Here is a 17,349-nt window from a genome sequence, read left to right as displayed (position 1 = left end):
TCCTTTTCTCCTAGTTCCGAGTGTCATATCTATCGATCGTTTGGCCATGGCTTTTATCTGCGTTGCCCGGCTACATCCATGGGGAACAACACCCTAGACACTCCCCTCTAAAAAAATACATCGTCCAATATACGAAATGGACTCAAATTTTTCGAGAAACAAAACTAACACAAACCTGTAGTGATTTGGTTGATTAATTGTTTAGTCATTTAGTTTATTCTGTGATGGGCTATTCTGGACTGATAATTGTGTCACGTGCCGATTTCTCTGCACCGTCTTCTGCAATGAACATTCATTTTGAGTTTAGCTTTGGTCATGTTGTTGCTGAAGCGTTTAAGAGGTCGCCTTCTGCCTAAGCAATTTCGGCTGACCTGTCCCTCTTCGGGACTCGTGTGTGTGAGGAGGGTACACATATCTATTGCGAGTTTTAGTATTGATAAGATTTGTGTTTGCGTATTGAAGTGATTTCATTTATGATTTTTAGAAATTGATAGAATTGTTTTAGCTGCTCTGTTAAGGGGGATTGATCTAAAGCAATTCCCCGGGACTGGTTGTTGCCTTTGTTATTGTTTTTTACCGTGAGTACCCGTATGATATAGCAGAAACCTAGACTAGTTCGCGACCTGTGCTGTCACTTTTTTCAATAGTAGAAGGGCGTATGGTCACATCTATCAACAAAATGAAATACAGTTTTGGAAATAATAAGGAAATGTAGGTATCTTTGTGGGTAGCATCGGTAATGGTGACTAACTTTTGATAAGTCACTTGCTTGGTAATTGTGCGATTTTCGTTTACACTGTTTTGACCTGCAATACAAAATAAATATTTCTCCTGAGTATTGCTTATTTTATCGTGTTTATATTTTTTACAGTCAAAATGTGCCAAATTTTCACTTAGCAAATTTATTAGAAGCCTGAACATTCAGTTATTTAACAAATTGACTGGAAAATATGTCCATCTGTATTATCATGATAACGAATTCCAAACATTTTATGTTTAATATCATCACCAAGAGACTGAAAATGTTACGATGAAAAGTACATTTCTATATTGTTTGGCTTCTAATCCTACATAATAATCTATTGTGATGTTTATAGGCCCCTTTGATCGTCTTAATCAGTTTTAGTGAATCTGTTAAAGAAATGGACCGATTTTTCAGTCAAAATGACTGACTTATTTACACATTTTATAAATTGCCTGAGAGAATCACATTTTACAAATTGCCTGTAATATATACACGCTTACAAAGGAAAAGACTTGTGAAAACAAACGACTATCGCGCATCGAAGAATTTCCCAACCAAGACGTAGAGGAACAGGAATGAATCTGTCCAATGCTACAGCAAATGAAGGAAAACAAAATGCAAATATCATAATTACAACCTACCAAATTTAGGTGTATAATTTTGGCAGCTTCCTTGTTCGAGGAATGTATCCGTGAATATCCACACAAAGGAACAATATCCCACACGTCTGCAGCTGTACAAAGAAACTTATTCGATGTCACGTGTCTCTGTAACAATCAAATATTTTAAAAAATATACATCGTTTCGGGATATTATAACCGTGGGTCGTGTTTGCCATGTGCAGCGGTCAGAAATTTCCGGTTACTGGTACTTCTATTTTCTGGCCGCTGCACGTGGCAAACACGTACGCCAGTTGATATTCTCACGATCTTACCAAACTGAGAAAGACGCGTTTTATTGACTGCACTGTTTTTTTTAACTCCCGGGCGTCTAATGAAACCTCCAGGACGTTTCCAGACGTCAGACGAAACCTCCCGGACGTTTCCGGACGTCTGATGAAACCTCCCGGACGCTCCCACCAGGTGCTCCCCGACGTTGCTATAGTAACGGACGTTTTACACTCAGTGAACCATCTGGGGCCATTCATGAACTTTTGAAAACGTTTGTGTTTCAGTATTAGTTATGGAATAGTATACAGAATATGACACTATAAAGAACATTATTTTTGTTCAATAAGCAAATTTACATCGTATCCTTCAAGCCTACGTTACGAATACCTCCTCAGTTCGAATAAAATCAAATCGTATTTGCTTCGCAGATTTACCATTTAAAAAGAATAGGGGTGAAAGTAATTTTGTATGTAATTTATATGTTATTTTGCATAATTAATACAAGAACACAATTATATGAAATACACTTTATTATTTAGTATCGTATATTTACGTTCAAGAATTGCTGACAATCTCTCAGAAACACAGTTAGTTCGGCCTCCGCTATTTTAGCGCTTTTCATTTTCTCTACAACCCATCTGATTAGCCCAGGAACCCTGTCCTTCATTCAGAATGGATGGTAAAAGTTCGTTCAGGCTTCGGCCCTTTTGAAGCATACAATCTACAATTTACATTGACCCACAATTCATTGCGGCAACTGGTTTGTAGCAATTTAACATAATGGAAGTGTTATAAAATATCGAATGTCCTGCGGATTCCATTGAGATGCAAAATAATTAACATATGTCGTGAACTTTAACATAATGCTGTCATTGTCTTATCAGCTTATCATAAATGAAATTGAATACATTCTTAGCCAATCGCACTGAGTGTAACAAACGCTATGGTTGATCTGACGTCACACGTTGCTGGGGCAACGCGACGCTTTCTCGTGTGGCAGAAAACGTAAACAGTCATAAAAATGACGCTGGAAGAAGCTCAAACCGAGGAAAAACAGGAAGAGGTTTTACTTCCCAATACCAACATTGTGACGCATTGTGTTTACAAGAACGACGTTACAAGATTTGTTAAATGTTTTGAGGATGACGAAGATCCTTTCAAGGAGACCGTTTCAGACTTTTTGAACACACGCGATGAAGAGGGAAAGTCGCCGTTAGATGTCGCTGCAACACTGGGGAGGATTGACATGACAAGGGAATTATTACAAAGAGGAGCTGACATCAATAATGTGACAACAAAAGGTGTGCATACTATAGATTTAGAAGCTTCACACATCAACAGTCAACAAGGATACAATCAAACATGAATTTCACTCTCATCCACTCTATCAATTTAGAGAAATAATGAAACCGTATTCGACGTAATAAGCGCCCTGGTCTAATAAGCGCCCATGGCGATATTTGCTAATATATTGGCTTGTAAGCAATCCCAGTTAACACCCCTTCCAATTGATCAATGTACACAAGACTTATAATACACACTCGTGTGTTATTTGCACTCTTAATTATGGGGAATTTAATTCTGGAGAAATATATCTGTCGTACATAAACATTTCAGGCTGTCAGCATAAACAATGAAATCTATCTTTCAACTGTTTTTTTCCCACCAAAATAATATTCTAATAAGAGCCCCCTATTCCTAATTTTGAGAGCGCCCTGGGCGCCTATTATGTCGAATATGGTATTTCTTATTTAATGAATCTAAAATCAAGAAATTATAACGTAATCGTATCCCAATTGCATGGATTGATGCTCATGATATCAATCACTGGATTGTCTGGTCCAGACTCGATTATGTACAGACCACTGTCATATAGCTGGAATATTGCTGAGTGCAGTGTTAACCCGCTTGAGGTTGAGTTATTTTTCTGACACACACTTTCATAAGATCTGAAAAGTGAACATTGCAAGAATTGCGCTTGCATGGCTCCAGATCTTCCTTTTGCTATAAAATTATGCAGAGATGTAGAATATTGATTTACTATCTGTTAGTGTAAATTTAACTGCAAATATTGAACTGGCTTGAAAAAAGACTGCTAAAAGACACAGTTTCCAAGATCTTATTCTGCATTGCAAAACAGCAAATTTCTCCGCTTTTTATCATGCTCCGATAAAAGTACTGGGCCTACCTTCAGAATACAGTACCACAGACGTTTCAAACACGTGACATTACCCAATGACATAATTTGTAGTATTTTGTTGCCAGTCACACCGGCTAAACAATGCCCTGTGACTTCAGGGGTCATCGAGTGTGCATAAGCTCCTCCCTGTGATCTATCATCTCTGTACACAATGTCATTGAATACGCCCAGCGATGTTGAGAGTTTTGAATATTTGTTTTGCATTTTACAGCAAGCAATAGTTTTTGAAAGCACTTTTATTTTCAATATATTTTTTAGTTGCATTTTTTTTCGTAATTCAAGTGGCTAAAATGATTATAAATGGGAACTAATATACATATATTATTTTTTCGGTTCATCAATTTTCATCATTATGCACATGAATGGAGTTTTTTAGGCATATTATTTTGACGCTAAACACATCTAAATGTCACTGGTGTTAGGGTAGGTTACCCCAAACTCCATACTTAGCCCTTGGATCTCCTTTCCGATCAATCACCCCTTTACGATCATTAGGGTTAGGTACCTGTTTAGTGGCTGTTATAGATTCTATGGTGGCTCCTGATATTCTTCACACAAAAACGTCGAGTAAAAAGGATGAAATGGTTTATTGTCATATTTTAGCTATTGGAAACTGTCCTGGAACATTCACATTTATTCAGTACTGATTCAAATGCGAACTCATCGTTGTGCTGTCACTAGCCATTCTCATGCCTTCCTTACTATTATCCTTACGGTGTTCCCTACCACATTTTTCTGTCACAAAAATCACCCGATGAATTAATAAGTACCATGTCATTAATGTGTATCCGCGAGTTTGACGTCTTATGTCTGACGCCTGGAACCATTTTTAGTTCACACTGGCTCATTCCTCATCACTCTGTATCTTGTAGATTATGGAATGGGACGAGTGTGCCAAATGGCATCGGGATCACTCATAAGTGTCTGTAGATTAAAGTCATGAGACAACCATGCCTACCCGTAACCTTCGTACGTGTCTGTGACCTATTCGACCCTTTTCATTCAGTTCCGTAACGTCGTACGCATGACTAGGTAAATTTGCACTTAGTTTCACAGTGTGGACGTAGCTCAGTCGGTTATCTGTCGGGCTAAGAATCTAAAGGTCGCGAGTTCGCATCCGACGGATTCTCACAAAAACTGTCTTGTCTTTGAGACACCTATGGCAGAGATCGTCCTCACAAGAAGTTGTGGTTCTGTATTCTAAAGGTGCTCCAAAGACTTAAATATATATCAAATGGATTTGTATGCTTATGTATAACATTATACATTTAATACATAAAATAGCTTGCCGTTAGGACAAAAACTGATTTTCCTATATGATGTCAAAAGATGAGAGAGAGCTTACATTCGTACAAAGAAAAGGGGGCAAAACTCTGCTATGCTTAGCACAAGTTCATTGTAAACTGAATACATTTTGGCCTCAAACGAACATATGAAATGATGAAATCGTTTATTATAATGGCCCTGTCTCACATATAAATTAGTCCTTTGATTCCCACATTCTCCTGATTGTGCAATAGTGTAATTTGACTAATGTTGCACCATAATTAATGGAGCACTAGCCTTATCATCAAATGTACTGAATTACTTAATATTGACACCATTTTTTTCAGTTGCCAGAGCTACAGATTAGCAGCATATTTGCGTACAATACTCCCCCAAAATATTCAAAACCCAATTACTTTCAATTAACTTGTGTACAGAGACGAATGCATTAAATGAAAAACAGCACGCGTAAATACCCAATGAAGCTTTTCCAGCATGGGTACAAAGCAGCTAATTTCCGAAACACAATTACGAGCTAATTTACTTTCCGAGTCAAGCCTATATATTGAGAACAGTTATATACATCTAATACATACTTTCATTTTTTTTAAATCTTAAAATTTTGGGAAAAACCCGATAGAGTTAGGAATAAATGAGTGAAAATATATTGGTTATCCAATTAAAAATGTAATAACCCAATTAAAATAGAAACAGCTAGAGTGAAAACGCAATTGCTCAAGGAGTTATCTGGTGCTCTGGTTGTGATGGCTGGTTGTATGTCTTTGACCACGTCAGAAAAAGACGACACTGGTATTTTGATTAATATATGTCGCACCTAATTTTCGTTCATGGTTTGGAGAATTTTGATGTGTTAAACGGAGATGCTTTTTTGACATAACATAAATTGACTGCTTTTACCATGTAAATAATGTCTTGAACAGATAAACAATTGGATAGGTTTGCCGTGTATCTTGATTGGACAAAACACACACCAAAAATATTTCAAAAGAAACAAAAACATTTTTAATATTGGACATGTATGAGGGTCGTTCAATAAGTTTTGCAACTTCAATATAAGACCAAGTCGCAGAATATCTGTTGCTCTTTTATTTTTCAATATAATCTTCATTCACCTCAATACACTTATTCTATTTGTCCTTCAAGCTTTAAATACCACTTTTATAGAAATCCGCAGATTGTCCCTCTAACCACGCCTCCGTGGCAGCCTTTGTCCTCGTCATCCCAGAAGCGTCTTCCACGTAGGGCAGATTTCATTTGCCGGAACAGGAAATAGTCACTGGAGGCTAGCTCTGGGCTGTACAGTTAAATCACCCACTCTACAGCTGTAATATGGTGGTCTTGTGTTGCCAGGCTACTGTCCACTACATCATGCTGCAGCATGGGGGAGGATCGCTGTGCTGAAGGTATTGGTGGAGTTCAGTGCAAACCTACAGCAGCGCAATGCTCACGGAGAGCGAGCCCGCGAGACGGCACTGCGGTACAACAACACCGAGTGTGTGGATTACTTGGACTGGGCAGGTGGGCAGAAATAACAAGCAATTGTTCTATGTTTGGATGACATGATTTTCAAAGTTAGTTTTAGTAGGAAACAAGTTACGAAATGTAGATTTGTGATAAGCCATCAGTGAGATTGTAATCAGAATACCCCTTGTGAGTATACATGCATGGAGATTATTACATGAATGTGTGTGTGATTTTAGGAAATCAGTGTCATCTTTCAGCCAATAGAGCCAGTAAATAAGACAATTAGCAAGACTACATGTACAGAGGCCATCATGCAGTTGTTGTTACTGTATGTTAAAGAGGCCATCATGCAGTTGTTACTGTTGTTACAGAGGCCATCATGCAGTTGTTGTTACTGTTGTTACAGAGGCCACCATACAGTTGTTGTTACTGTTGTTACAGAGGCCACCATGCAGTTGTTGTTACTGTTTGTTACAGAGGCCATTGTGCAGTTGTTGTTACTGTTTGTTACAGAGGCCATCATGCAGTTGTTGTTACTGTTTGTTACATAGGCCATCATGCAGTTGTTGTTACAGAGGCCATCATGCAGTTGTTGTTACTGTTTGTTACAGAGGCCATCATGCAGTTGTTGTTACTGTTTGTTACAGAGGCCATCATGCAGTTGTTACTGAGGCCATCATGCAGTTGTTGTTACTGTTTGTTACAGAGGCCATCATGCAGTTGTTGTTACTGTTTGTTACAGAGGCCATCATGCAGTTGTTGTTACTGTTGTTACAGAGGCCATCATGCAGTTGTTGTTACTGTTTGTTACAGAGGCCATCATGCAGTTGTTAATGTTTGTTACATAGGCCATCATGCAGTTGCTACCATTGTTACAGAGGCCATCATGCAGTTGTTGTTACTATTATTACAGAGGCCAACATGCAGTTGTTGTTACTGTTGTTACAGAGGCCATCATGCAGTTGTTGTTACTGTTGTTACAGAGGCCAGGGTGCAGTTGTCGTTACTGTTGTTACAGAGGCCAGGGTGCAGTTGTTGTTACTGTTGTTACAGAGGCCAGGGTGCAGTTGTTGTTACTGTTGTTACAGAGGCCACCGTGCAGTTGTTACTGTTGTTACAGAGGCCACCGTGCAGTTGTTGTTACAGAGGCCATCATGCAGTTGTTGTTACTGTTGTTACAGAAGCCACCGTGCAGTTGTTGTTACTGTTGTTACAGAGACCAGGGTACAGTTGTTGTTACTGTTGTTACAGAGGCCAGGGTGCAGTTGTTGTTACTGTTGTTACAGAGGCCAGGGTGCAGTTGTTGTTACTGTTGTTACAGAGGCCATCATGCAGTTGTTGTTACTGTTGTTACAGAGGCCATCATGTAGTTGTTGTTACTGTTGTTACAGATGCCATCATGCAGTTGTTGTTCCTTTTGTTACAGAGGCCAGGGTGCCGTTGTTGTTACTGTTGTGACAGAGGCCATCATGCAGTTGTTCTTACTGTTGTTAAGAGCATCATGCAGTTGTTGTTACTGTTGTTACAGAGACCATCATGCAGTTGTTGTTACTGTTGTTACAGAGGCCAGGGTGCAGCTGGTGGACACCATCAAATCGATCCAGGAAACTGTCACCGACCCTGAGAAGATTCAAGGCAAAATCTCAAAGGATGAGAAGGTAAGACCTTTCTCAATGATAAATCCAGCTGTTATCATTTCCCTTAATGAGTTTGTAGATGCATCATCTGTGAAGCTCATACCCTGGTAAACTGGACAGAATGAAGGTCAAGGTAACAGGCATGCCAACAGTTCAGAACAAAGGACATGCTTTTTCAGGCTACTGTCCTCAAACCTTGGTTGTGTGTAATGTGTGGTGTAATTCCTCTCCCCAGAAGCTGGTTGTGTGTAATATAGGGTGTTATTCCTCTGCCCAGAAGCTGGTTGTGTGTAATGTGTGGTGTTATTCCTCTGCCCAGAAGCTGGTTGTGTGTAATGTAGGGTGTTATTTCTGCCCAGAAGCTGGTTGTGTGTAATGTGTGGTGTTATTCCTCTCCCCAGAAGCTGGTTGTGTGTAATGTGTGGTGTTATTCCTCTGCCCAGAAGCTGGTTGTGTGTAATGTAGGGTGTTATTCCTCTGCCCAGAAGCTGGTTGTGTGTAATGTGTGGTGTTATTCCTCTCTCCAGAAGCTGGTTGTGTGTAATGTGTGGTGTTATTCCTCTGCCCAGAAGCTGGTTGTGTGTAATGTAGGGTGTTATTCCTCTGTCCAGAAGCTGGTTGTGTGTAATGTAGGGTGTTATTCCTCTGTCCAGAAGCTGGTTGTGTGTAATGTAGGGTGTTATTCCTCTCCCCAGAAGCTGGTTGTGTGTAATGTAGGGTGTTATTCCTCTGCCCAGAAGCTGGTTGTGTGTAATGTAGGGTGTTATTCCTCTCCCCAGAAGCTGGTTGTGTGTAATGTAGGGTGTTATTCCTCTGCTCAGAAGCTGGTTGTGTGTAATGTGTGGTGTTATTCCTCTGCCCAGAAGCTGGTTGTGTGTAATGTAGGGTGGTATCCCTCTCCCAAGAAGCTGGTTGTGTGTAATGTAGGGTGTTATTCCTCTGCTCAGAAGCTGGTTGTGTGTAATGTAGGGTGTTATTCCTCTCCCCAGAAGCTGGTTGTGTGTAATGTAGGGTGTTATTCCTCTGCTCAGAAGCTGGTTGTGTGTAATGTGTGGTGTTATTCCTCTGCCCAGAAGCTGGTTGTGTGTAATGTAGGGTGGTATCCCTCTCCCAAGAAGCTGGTTGTGTGTAATGTAGGGTGTTATTCCTCTGCTCAGAAGCTGGTTGTGTGTAATGTAGGGTGGTATCCCTCTCCCAAGAAGCTGGTTGTGTGTAATGTAGGGTGTTATTCCTCTGCTCAGAAGCTGGTTGTGTGTAATGTAGGGTGGTATCCCTCTCCCAAGAAGCTGGTTGTGTGTAATGTAGGGTGTTATTCCTCTGCTCAGAAGCTGGTTGTGTGTAATGTAGGGTGTTATTCCTCTCCCCAGAAGCTGGTTGTGTGTAATGTAGGGTGTTATCCCTCTCCCCAGAAGCTGGTTGTGTGTAATGTAGGGTGTTATCCCTCTCCCAGGAAGCTGGTTGTGTGATATTTTGGGTGTTATTCCTCTGGCCACAAGCTGATTGTATGATATGTAGAGTATTATTCCTTGTCCCAGAACCTGGTCATGTGTAATGTATAGTGTTATTCCTATCCCAAGAACCTTGCTGTGTTATGGCGGCTGTTATCATATTCCTTTTCCCAGAACCTGGCTGTCAACTCCTGCAAGGAGAAGAACGAGTGGGTGGAAGGGACGCCTGATGCCACCACACATGACTTCATTGTGCAGAAACAAACTCTCCAGGAGATAGTGGCACCCATTCTCCAGAAGATTGCAGAACCTCGTAAGTTTTTCTACAACTTGGCTTATGTATTTTTTTCTATATATTTAAATGTGTAGAATTTGTAAAGAGAATATCCTGGATCCACTTAAACCGGTGTTCTGAACCCTTGGCCCTCTGAAAGCTGCCATATGACAGTGTAAAAACAATTGCTTTTAAAGCAATGGGTTTTAAAAACTTGGTGTTGGGTGTCTTTTTTCTGAATGTTGTTTTACTAAATCTATAACCAAGGGGATAAAACATGTTCCCTTGCTAGTTTCCTTGCTCAATAAATGTCTTCACGACAATAAAAAAACACTAAACAAATTTGTATGAAACCCCTGCCCAGAGTGTGTGATTCCAGACACCAGATCACAGATATTCTGCTACATTCTTACTTTTATATTTGTAGATTTCATAATTCGTTGACTGCACCAATTTCAAATTATATTTCTAACTTTTTTTCATCAATCCCAACTAGACTAGAAACTTAGATTTTATAAACAGCATGCACATTTGTCTAACAGTGTCTGTTTGTTTTGTTACAAGGTCCAGAAAAAGACGTAAGTTGTGTGACTTGCAAGTGTGTTGTTTACACAGCTGTCTATTATGCTACAGGAAATAATCTGGGTGTGAACTAATAACTTTCTGCTTGACTATAACATCGTAACAGTGCACGACTCTCCAAACCAACCCCTTGGGGATTCTAGCGTAAAGGATCTCTATGCTTTTTGTAAGAGCTGTCGTTTATGCGTTACCCGAATCAGACTGAATCAGACAGCGTCGATTATTGCTCATGTTGCTCAGTGTTTATTTTTCATTTGCTTGTTGAAACTAGTATGTAACGAAATCAACAGTTGTGTATCGTCAACCCTGGAAAGGGCCTCTTTACATAAACAAGCATACAAACTGTCAGACCTATTGCCGCCATGACTATAACACGAGATGCGCAGTAGAGCAGTGCGCATGTGAAGGGAAGTAGCTGTGTGCTATATTGGATAGTATTGTTTTTAAGTATTAGGATTTTTATATTTTTTTGAAAATGAAAATAAAAACGAAACGTGCAGCGGACTTTATGATGCTGCGGGCGGTGCCTGAGAACTAAGACTTTTATTTTTTTTAGCCTTTGTACAACAGCATCTGATCAGACAAGCTCCTAACAGCAATATGCCGTTTGCGGCACTCTCCGTACTATCGCTGTCACCAGTCAAAACTTCCCACTGTGATAGGTGGCTACAACCATGCTTGGAGTTGAACTTGCAACCGACTGACCAAACAAGTGCTGACTGCCATGACACTGAATACTCTTACCCTGCTAAATTACTTCTTTGTTTGTCAATTTGAATTTCTGTTTCATTACAACTATCATGAAATTTTGGTAAGAATGTAAGGGGGAAGTTGGTTGATTTTCCATTCGTCTGCAATCTCAAACCAATCTGATCAAACAAACAAAAAAGTAAATTCATCTGGGAAATCTGGTCAGTTGTAAACCTTTTCAAAATTCACTATGTTGGCATTCCCAAAGACATAAACAAAAGTATAAATGTTACTACATATGGGGTATGAGGGCACGTTTCAAGATTCAAGGAGTCTCGTGCTTGGGAGGAGGCTACTGATCAGTCTTCAGCATGGCAGGGAGGCAGGATGTTGTTGTTAGACTACTACCCGAAGACGGCCCGTGAAGATTCGGGGTAGAATAGGTCTTCAGCAACCCATGCTTGCCGTAAAAGGCGACTATGCTTGTCGTAAGAGGCAACTATCGGGATTGGGTGGTCAGACTCGCTGACTTGGTTGATGCAATTGCGTGGATTGATGCTCATGATGTCAATCACTGGATTGTCTGGTCCAGACTCGAAGATTTACAGACCGCCGTCATATAGCTTGAATATTGCTGAGTGCGGCGTTAAACAACCAACCAACCAACCAACCAATCTACCTGAAGACATTTTTCCAAGTTACCATAGAAATAAAACGTCCTAAGGACTGCTACAACTCTCGACACACAACCCAGTTTTAGCCAAAATCCTTTGAGTCTACTAGCAGTAGCCTGAATTTGGATCTTAGCATCATTTTTAGTACAACTTAGACTTAACATGTGGACTATTATTAGCTGAGCTAATTTTACTAGACTTAGGTTTCAGACTTGTGGCTAAAGTCACACACTACAACCTGCCTGGTGTCAGTGATAAGGGAGGGTCTTATGCCACTTTTAGCTATGCAATGTCCCAAGGTTCTATTTTCTTCTTCTGGGAATCAAACCTTGGTCTCATAGTGACAAGCCAACAGAACTCAGAACTCCAATTGTTTTGCCAATGAGAAATATTTTGGACTCTCTGGTAGATAGTGTCATCTCCTATTTCTGTAGCCATCATATGAACCCTGGTGTTAGACTAAGTTACAATATTCTCAACAGTTTAATGCTTCATCATAGGCTGACTGACTGCATCTCTGAGTTCTTCTGTATTAGTGGTTGAGAAAACTATGACTGACTCTTGCCCCCACCCACCTAACTTGTAACGTGTACTGTGGCTGCACCAGCAGTCCATTTCCAGTTGCATAAAGATGTACCAAATATCACAACACATTATGCAGCTTTATATATGCATGTATAACAAGGAATCACTGTCAACACCCATAGTGCAGCTGTATATATGCATGTATAACCAGGCATCACTGTCAACACCTGTAGTACAGCTGTATATATGCATGTATAACCAGGCATCACTGTCAACACCCATAGTGCAGCTGCATATATGCATGTATAACCAGGCATCACTGTCAACACCTGTAGTGCAGCGGTATATATGCATGTATAACCAGGCATCACTGTCAACACCCATAGTGCAGCTGTATATATGCATGTGTAATCAGGCGTCACTGTCAACACCTGTAGTACAGCTGTATATATGCATGTATAACCAGGCATCACTGTCAACACCCATAGTGCAGCTGTATATATGCATGTGTAATCAGGCATCACTGTCAACACCTGTAGTGCAGCTCTGTATATGCATGTGTAATCTGGCATTACTGTCAACACCTGTAGTGCAGCTGTATATATGCATAAATAACCAGGCACCACTGTCAACACCTGTAGTGCAGCTGTATATATGCATGTGTAATCAGGCATCACTGTCAACACCTGTAGTGCAGCTGTATATATGCATGTGTAATCAGGCATCACTGTCAACACCTGTAGTGCAGCTGTATATATGCATAAATAACCAGGCACCACTGTCAACACCTGTAGTGCAGCTGTATATATGCATAAATAACCAGGCATCACTGTCAACACCTTTAGTGCAGCTGTATATGCATGTATAACCAGGCATCACTGTCAACACCTGTAGTGCAGCTGTATATATGCATGTGTAATCAGGCACCACTGTCAACACCTGTAGTGCAGCTGTATATATGCATGTGTAATCAGGCGTCACTGTCAACACCTGTAGTGCAGCTATATATATGCATGTATAATCAGGCACCACTGTCAACACCTGTAGTGCAGCTGTATATATGCATGTGTAATCAGGCGTCACTGTCAACACCTGTAGTGCAGCTGTATATATGCATGTGTAATCAGAAATAACTGTCAACACCCTAGTGCTGCTGTATATATGCATGTATAACCAGGCATCACTGTCAACACCTGTAGTGCAGCTGTATATATGCATGTGTAATCTGGCGTCACTGTCAACACCTGTAGTGCAGTTACATATATGCATGTATAATCAGGCATTACTGTCAACATCTGTAGTGCAGCTGTATATATACATGTGTAATCAGGCATCACTGTCAACACCTGTAGTGCAGCTGTATATATGCATGTATAATCAGGCATCACTGTCAACACCTGTAGTGCAGCTGTATATATGCATGTATAATCAGGCATCAATGTCAACACCTGTAGTGCAGCTGTATATATGCATGTATAATCAGGCGTCACTTGCAACACCTGTAGTGCAGCTGTATATATGCATGTGTAATCAGGCGTCACTGTCAACACCTGTAGTGCAGCTGTATATATGCATGTATAATCAGGCATTACTGTCAACACCTGTAGTGCAGCTGTATATATGCATGTATAATCAGGCATCAATGTCAACACCTGTAGGTGTACATGGCTGGTGCTGTGCCTGGGTTGGGTGTACAGGGCTAGTGCTGTGCCATGGGTGGCTGCACATGACTTGTGCTGTGCCAGGTGTGGCTTCACATGGCTAGTGCTGTGCAAAGTGTAGGTGTACATGGCTAGTGCTGTGCCATGGGGCTGTGTAATTGGTTAGTGCTGTGCCAGAGGTGTGTTCAGGAAGGCGGGTGATTGCGATATTGTGGTGCGTGCACTGTTGAACATGGCTGACCACAAGTAGTTTGCGCAGTCATCCAAGATGGCGTAGCACATTGTACAAATGTTTTCCCTTTGACTGGAATCAAACCGATGTCTAAAGAATAATCTTTCAGACTAGTCACTACCATTCAAAAGCTTCATTACATCTATATTCAATATTAAAAATATACACTTTATCATGAACATCAAAGTATGAACCCATCATACTTGTGATGAAATTAAATGTGTGAACCCATAACATGTGTTGATAGGGCTGTGTTGATCCCTGGAGAAACCATTTTGGACGCTGTGCCATGAGCGCGATTACGTACCATTAAAGAAGGAATCATATTTCCTCGCTGTACGCTCGTGTGATCACCCGCCTCCTGAACATGCCTCAGGTGTGCATTCACATCACTAGTGCTGTGAGTGTGATGTGTACGACCAGCAGAATGACATTTGACACGAGAGTTTCATTGCTTTCAACTTTTGTAAATACAAACTTTTATACTGATACCTGTGAATTCCTTCAGTAAATTAAATCAAATAATTATTCAAAATAAGGCAAACATAGGATAGGATAGGATAAGTTTTTTTCCATACTGAAAGGCCTCAGGCCCATAGTACAATTCTGTTTTCGGGAGTGGTTACAGATTTTGGGAGTGGTTACAGATAAATAAATAGAGTGTCTACAGTGTGCCTGGATGTTTGACCTCAATTCCCATCAGAAATATTAAAACAGAAAACGCCAAAGCTCAACTTTCGCCCCAAACCTGTCACCATAGTTTTACATTACAACTTTTCTGTTGCAGCAGGGGAAAGGACAGAAAAAAAGTAAATAGACAAGATTTCTCCTCAGAAAGGCTGATGTCATCCATGTCTTCAACGCTACATCTCCTCCCTGCCCAACCAGGAGGGTGGTCCACATCCACTATCAGACTCTCACTGAATTCTGCAGTTGCTGTAATATTTAATCTCAGTATTTTCTTACCATAAATCAGATGCATTCCAGTGTGCTATCTTAAAAAGGAGCTAACACACGAGTGCATTAGTCTATTATTCCACAATGCACAGCACTGTCCAGCATGCACTCGTCATCAGGCAAACCACATGAACCGGTTTCGATTCGGGTTGAGGAATATGGACTTGTCTGCCGTTTAGGTTACTGGGTACCTTTCCGTTTCTGATTTTAGCAGTGGTACAAATCTGTAGACAGAAATGTACGTGGGGTACATACGTGTACTATCCTTGCGAATGACGACCCCTTTAGCGTCACTATGCATCAGTGCATCATGAGTTTACACGTGTCGATACAATACATGATATTCCTACGGTACACATGTATTGATTCAGGACGTCTTTCCATATTCGTTTTCAATAATCATTATTTAAATTTGTTTCTAGAATTTCGGAATGAAAACCACTCAGCCTAGCATTACGTCACCACTGATCACAAAACAAAATGTGTGAATCTGATTTCAAAATACTTCTAGGATGAGTCAAACAAATCAAACACAAACTGGTTGATGACAACAACCCCTTGGCCGTCCCCCCACCCCACCCCACCCCACCCCAACCCCCAGCTGGCTACGGCACTGACCCCATCTCAGGATCCGCCTATGCATGTTAGTAGTATCACAGCATGTATCGATACATCAGCTTACTGATAGGTGTATTGTAACATCCCAAGTCGCTGATTCGTCAATAGACCTTGTTGGACGTCGCTTCAAAGCCTGATGATGTAGAACCTGTGTTGGTGTGATATATAGCAAGGCTGAATATTTTGTATATAATGCTGTAAATATTAAGGTATTCCCTCAATTTGTACATGTACAGATCATATCTGATGCTCCTTGACAGTGGGAAATAAATGTTTGTATGTCATGTTGGTCTGGTTCCTTGTTTGTTGTTTTACTCTGCACTCAGTAATATTCCAACTCTATGATGGCAATCTGTAAATTATCAGGACCTGACAATCTGGTTATCGATATTGTGAGCAATGATCCATGGCATTGGGGTCTGATGATATGTTATCAACCAACTCAACAAGCCTGACCACCCAATTCCATTTAGTCACCTTTTAAGACCAACATAGGTTGGCTGGGACGCGATGCTAGCCCAGCATCCCCACCGGACGGTTCCTTGTCAACAACCACCAGATAGTGAAGATGATGCAGTCTCTGTGTCCAGATAGACAATGACTTCCAGCAAAATTCCAGTGCTCTCCAACACAACATTTCGGAGATAAACATATTAAAGTTTGAATATTGAGGAACGTGTCATTGATTTGAGATTGGTTGGTTGGTTGGTTTGTTGTTTAACGCCGCACTCAGGAATATTCCAGCTATATGACGGTGGTCTGTAAATAATCGAGTCTGGACCAGACAATCCAGTGATTGATATCATAAGCATCGATCCACGCAATCGGGATTGATGACATGCATCAACCAAGTCAGCGAGTCTGACCACCCGATCCCGTTAGTCGCCTCTTACGACAAGCATAGTTGCCTTTTACGGCAAGCATGGGTTGCTGAAGACCTATTCTACCGTGGATCTTCACGGGCCGGATCGACAAAGAAATGCAATGTAATAAATATAGCTGCAAAGCAGCAATGGCGGGCTCCAAGCTATACTGTGCACAAACGTCCATGTTCGAATCCTCAAAGGGTTTCCTTGTACCAAATCCCTCAAATGTAGGCACCACTTGTAGGGTATCACCGCTACAAAATTGTCGTGTGCCGGGGTGTCCAAGTCTGTTCTTACCCCTTTTCCGACCTCGGACATGTTCGAATTCATTAAGGGTTTGCTTGTACCAATTCTGTAACAAAATAGTCACCGGAAATCGCCGCTACGAAATTGGCGTGTTCCAGGGGTGTCCCAAATGTTAATCAAATATTACCACCAAAGGTGTTACTTTTAGCATGCAACCAAGCACAAACAATAAGATGCATATGGCACACTAACTTCATGAAAACTTTCATTAGTTTCTGTGGAGAACCTTACAAGATATGATCTTCAAAGTAAAGTTTCGGTGAAAAGAATGATCAAAATCAAAATCCAATAGG

At 40.7% G+C, this 17,349-nt stretch overlaps 1 protein-coding gene across 2 annotated transcripts; it reads left to right on the top strand.

Annotated features, from left to right (window-relative positions):
- Positions 1–2,620: 2,620 nt before the first annotated feature.
- LOC139459148 (ankyrin repeat domain-containing protein 45-like) lies at positions 2,621–16,168 on the top strand. 2 transcript variants are annotated; one of them, XM_071240599.1, is made up of 6 exons: positions 2,621–2,936; positions 6,473–6,640; positions 8,150–8,244; positions 9,846–9,984; positions 10,510–10,523; positions 15,097–16,168. In XM_071240599.1, the coding sequence occupies exons 1-6, from the start codon at positions 2,657–2,659 to the stop codon at positions 15,124–15,126; spliced, it is 726 nt and encodes a 241-aa protein (XP_071096700.1). In that variant the 5' UTR covers positions 2,621–2,656; the 3' UTR covers positions 15,127–16,168. The 2 variants fall into 2 exon arrangements, with proteins under 2 accessions (XP_071096700.1, XP_071096701.1); XM_071240600.1 differs by lacking the exon at positions 10,510–10,523.
- The last annotated feature ends 1,181 nt before the right edge of the window (positions 16,169–17,349 follow it).

Source organism: Haliotis cracherodii, unplaced genomic scaffold (genome assembly GCF_022045235.1).
Source record: "Haliotis cracherodii isolate W230 unplaced genomic scaffold, xgHalCrac1.p SCAF_13, whole genome shotgun sequence".
In the NCBI taxonomy this organism is placed as follows: Eukaryota; Metazoa; Mollusca; class Gastropoda; order Lepetellida; family Haliotidae; genus Haliotis; species Haliotis cracherodii.
The sequence above is the reverse complement of the archived record's forward strand: the minus strand, read 5'-3'. Positions and strand labels throughout refer to the sequence as shown.